We start from the raw sequence: 3,490 nt of genomic DNA, 5'->3' as shown, positions 1-3,490 counted from the left end.
TGGTAAACTTTCAGACCCTAGTCTAGATTGCGAATCCTCTGTACCCCAGGATGGTTCAGCTCTCAACCCGTTAAAAGCCACCGTTTACAGAATGAGGATAACAACGTAGCTTTCGCGCCCGTGCAACCGCCAGTCTGTCGCGTGTGATGCGTGGATCTTCAAGTTGCCACACGCATTCTTAGTAGCCTAGAGTAGGCTCGAACTAGAGATTATTATTTGTGGCCAATGGCGTGAGTCCTGATTGGAACAAGAAGAAGAAGAACAACAACAACAACAACAAGAAGAACAAGAAGAACAAGAACAAGAACAAGAAGAAGAACAACAACAACAGCAATAATCATAGCGAGAATGTCCTTAACAATAATATCTACATTAACTTCCGCTTCTTTAGAATCTAATCTTGCAACTATGATTATGTTACCAGGAGCCACCGATACTCTCCTCCGGGTCTCATGTTCCATCCCAGTCACTTCCAAGCTGGACTCTCCACTTGCTCCGGCACTCGATGATAGCCTTATGTCTTCATCGGTGGATGTCTCTAAGTCCATTGTTGATGTTTCTGACAATTTGGACTGTACTATTAACTGCCGTTTCTGAGAGCTTCTTTTCATTGCCCGAAACAACCCACGTGTAAATTCCTCAAACCCTTCTCTTCCTTCATTTACCAGCGAACTCCAGCACCAGGGGTCGCAGGGAGACTCAACCATTTAGGAAACAACGATGCATTTCAACACCCGCGCACCATCGTTTGTTACTGAAAGAACGCTGGTTCACACATACAAACACTCACATACTTCCCTTGTACACGCACACACATACACACATATACTCACCAGCGTTCTTTCAGTAACAAACGATGATCGATGTCACATCTCAAAAGACAACCACTAGATAACATTGACAGGTGTTTTAATTTGATTTACCATCCATATTCTATTTGTTTTGTTAAAAATAATTATTACAATCACACACACCTACACAAACGTATACATATACAAACTCATTCGAGAAAATAATTATTGCCTGAGTGTATGAAGAATATAAAACGACTGAAGTTGAAAGGTATATTATAAAATTGATAATAAAAGAATTATTAAACTAAAAACTTGGTTTTGTATCTTATTTATATATAAAATACAACAATTAGCCGTCATTTTTTACGACACAGGGTCAGTTAGTATATTTTATATTCTTCATTCTATATCCTACACACTGTGTATTCTCGATATTTATGTCTAAATTTGTATTTTAATTCAAATCTTGCCGAATCGGTTTTGTTCATCATAAAATAGCATTCGTGAAGCGTTGGTCGCATGATAGTAAAGTTGTGAGTTCGATGTCTGGGTCGGGTGATGTGTTGTGTCAATGAGCAAAGCACTTTTATTTCGCCTTCCTCCAGTTTACTTAGCTGAAAATGAGGACCATCCTAGTGCTGGTACTGCTCTCGCTTTCACTTTTTCTCCCTGTCTCCGCCCCCTTCTGCTGTCACGTCCACGATGCTCCGCTGAGTCAAGGGCGGAAGGGTCGCGGAAGAGACTATGATTGCTCGTGACTACATAGACACATTAATCAATTAACGAGAACGTGATATTAGCTGCCTGGTCCTACACGTTTATTGAGTCACTGCCAAGCTTCTTTAATCCAAGGCCATTAATGGTGAAAGACATTCCAACCATGCCATTTACCATAACTATTTACCCATAATTCCATTGTTCTGAGTGACCCTTATTTTTAAAGTAGGTTGAGATTTGAGAAAGATTTAGTTGCTACCTTTTGGTAGGTGGAGGTTGGCCATCTTGTCGGTAACCAAGTTGACTGCCCCTTCCTTAAATATAATATACCTTCAACTACATATGTAATGGAATATCAGATAAATTCGTTGGTTTGTTTTGTTTTTTTCGTACGACAGTGGCACTCCATTGTCATAAATCTGAAAACCTAACATTTATTCAAATTTCAAAAAACAATAATCAAATGTTGTACAGGAATTTGAACTCAGAACGTGAAGACGGACGAAATGCCGCCAAACTTTTCCCCCGGCGTCGCCGCCTTAAGCAACTATGATATATTAGCTTCAAATTTTGGCACAAGATCAGCAATTTTGTGGGTTGGGGTTGGGGTTGGGGGACTCTATTAATTCGACCCCACTCTTCAATTGATACTTATTTTATCGATCCCAGCGACATTTGAACTCAGAGCATAAAGACAGACGAAATACCTATTTCTTTACTAACCACAAGGGGCTAAATATAGAGGGAACAAACAAGGACAGACAAACGGATTAAGTTGATTATATCCACTCCAGTGCGTAACTGGTACTTATTTAATCAACCCCGAAAGGATGAAAGGCGAAGTCGACCTCGGCGGAATTTGGACTCAGAACGTAGCGACAGACGAAATACCGCCAAGCATTTTGCCCAGCGTTCTAACGATTCTGCCAGCTCGTCGCCTTAAACAGCTGCAATTGATTTATCAAATGCGGTTGATTTATCAAATGCGATTGATTTATCAAATGCGGTTGATTTATCAAATGCGATTGATTTATCAAATGCGGTTGATTTATCAAATGCGGTTGATTTATCAAATGCGGTTGATTTATCAAATGCGATTGATTTATCAAATGCGGTTGATTTATCAAATGCGGTTGATTTATCAAATGCGATTGATTTATCAAATGCGGTTGATTTATCAAATGCGATTGATTTATCAAATGCGATTGATTTATCAAATGCGATTGATTTATCAAATGCGGTTGATTTATCAAATGCGGTTGATTTATCAAATGCGGTTGATTTATCAAATGCGGTTGATTTATCAAATGCGATTGATTTATCAAATGCGGTTGATTTATCAAATGCGATTAATTTATCAAATGCGGTTGATTTATCAAATGCGGTTGATTTATCAAATGCGGTTGATTTATCAAATGCGATTGATTTATCAAATGCGGTTGATTTATCAAATGCGATTGATTTATCAAATGCGGTTGATTTATCAAATGCGATTAATTTATCAAATGCGGTTGATTTATCAAATGCGGTTGATTTATCAAATGCGGTTGATTTATCAAATGCGGTTGATTTATCAAATGCGATTGATTTATCAAACAGTATTATTTTACTCATATTCAATTCAGTGAAAAACCAGTCGATATCCAATGACAGTAATCATTGCAGTGCGAAAGGAGTTACAATATCCGTAAAACTGGACAGAATAAAAGACTGAAGAACTGTAGAAATTTCTTAAAGCTCGTAAGTATTATACAGGATGTTCGTAAGTGAGGGTCCCTGAGTGTTTCAATGCCTCACAGGATCGTGATCACCCGCCACGATACAGTGAGGGCTTGGAGTTGCCTCAAAACCTTTTAGAGAGGAACTCCAGGGTCTTTTAATGCTATGTTTAATCAAATAGACGTGCATGTTTATATTTTTAATTGTTTCAGTCATTAGATTGCGGCCATACTGGGGCACTGCTTTGAAGAATGTTCGTC

At 38.6% G+C, this 3,490-nt stretch overlaps 1 protein-coding gene across 1 annotated transcript; it reads right to left on the bottom strand.

Annotated features, from left to right (window-relative positions):
• Positions 1 to 2,450: 2,450 nt before the first annotated feature.
• LOC115214838 lies at positions 2,451 to 3,125 on the bottom strand. Its single transcript, XM_029783872.1, has one exon. It carries the CDS (start codon positions 3,123 to 3,125, stop codon positions 2,451 to 2,453), a length of 675 nt encoding a protein of 224 aa, XP_029639732.1.
• Between the last annotated feature and the right edge of the window lie 365 nt (positions 3,126 to 3,490).

Source organism: Octopus sinensis, linkage group LG8 (assembly GCF_006345805.1).
Source record: "Octopus sinensis linkage group LG8, ASM634580v1, whole genome shotgun sequence".
Classification (NCBI taxonomy): domain Eukaryota; kingdom Metazoa; phylum Mollusca; class Cephalopoda; order Octopoda; family Octopodidae; genus Octopus; species Octopus sinensis.
The sequence above is the reverse complement of the archived record's forward strand: the minus strand, read 5'-3'. Positions and strand labels throughout refer to the sequence as shown.

What these genes read in the sequence shown, in the direction of transcription:
- LOC115214838 (XM_029783872.1), bottom strand. Translation starts at nt 3,125, where the DNA reads ATGAGTAAAATAATACTGTTTGATAAATCAATCGCATTTGATAAATCA.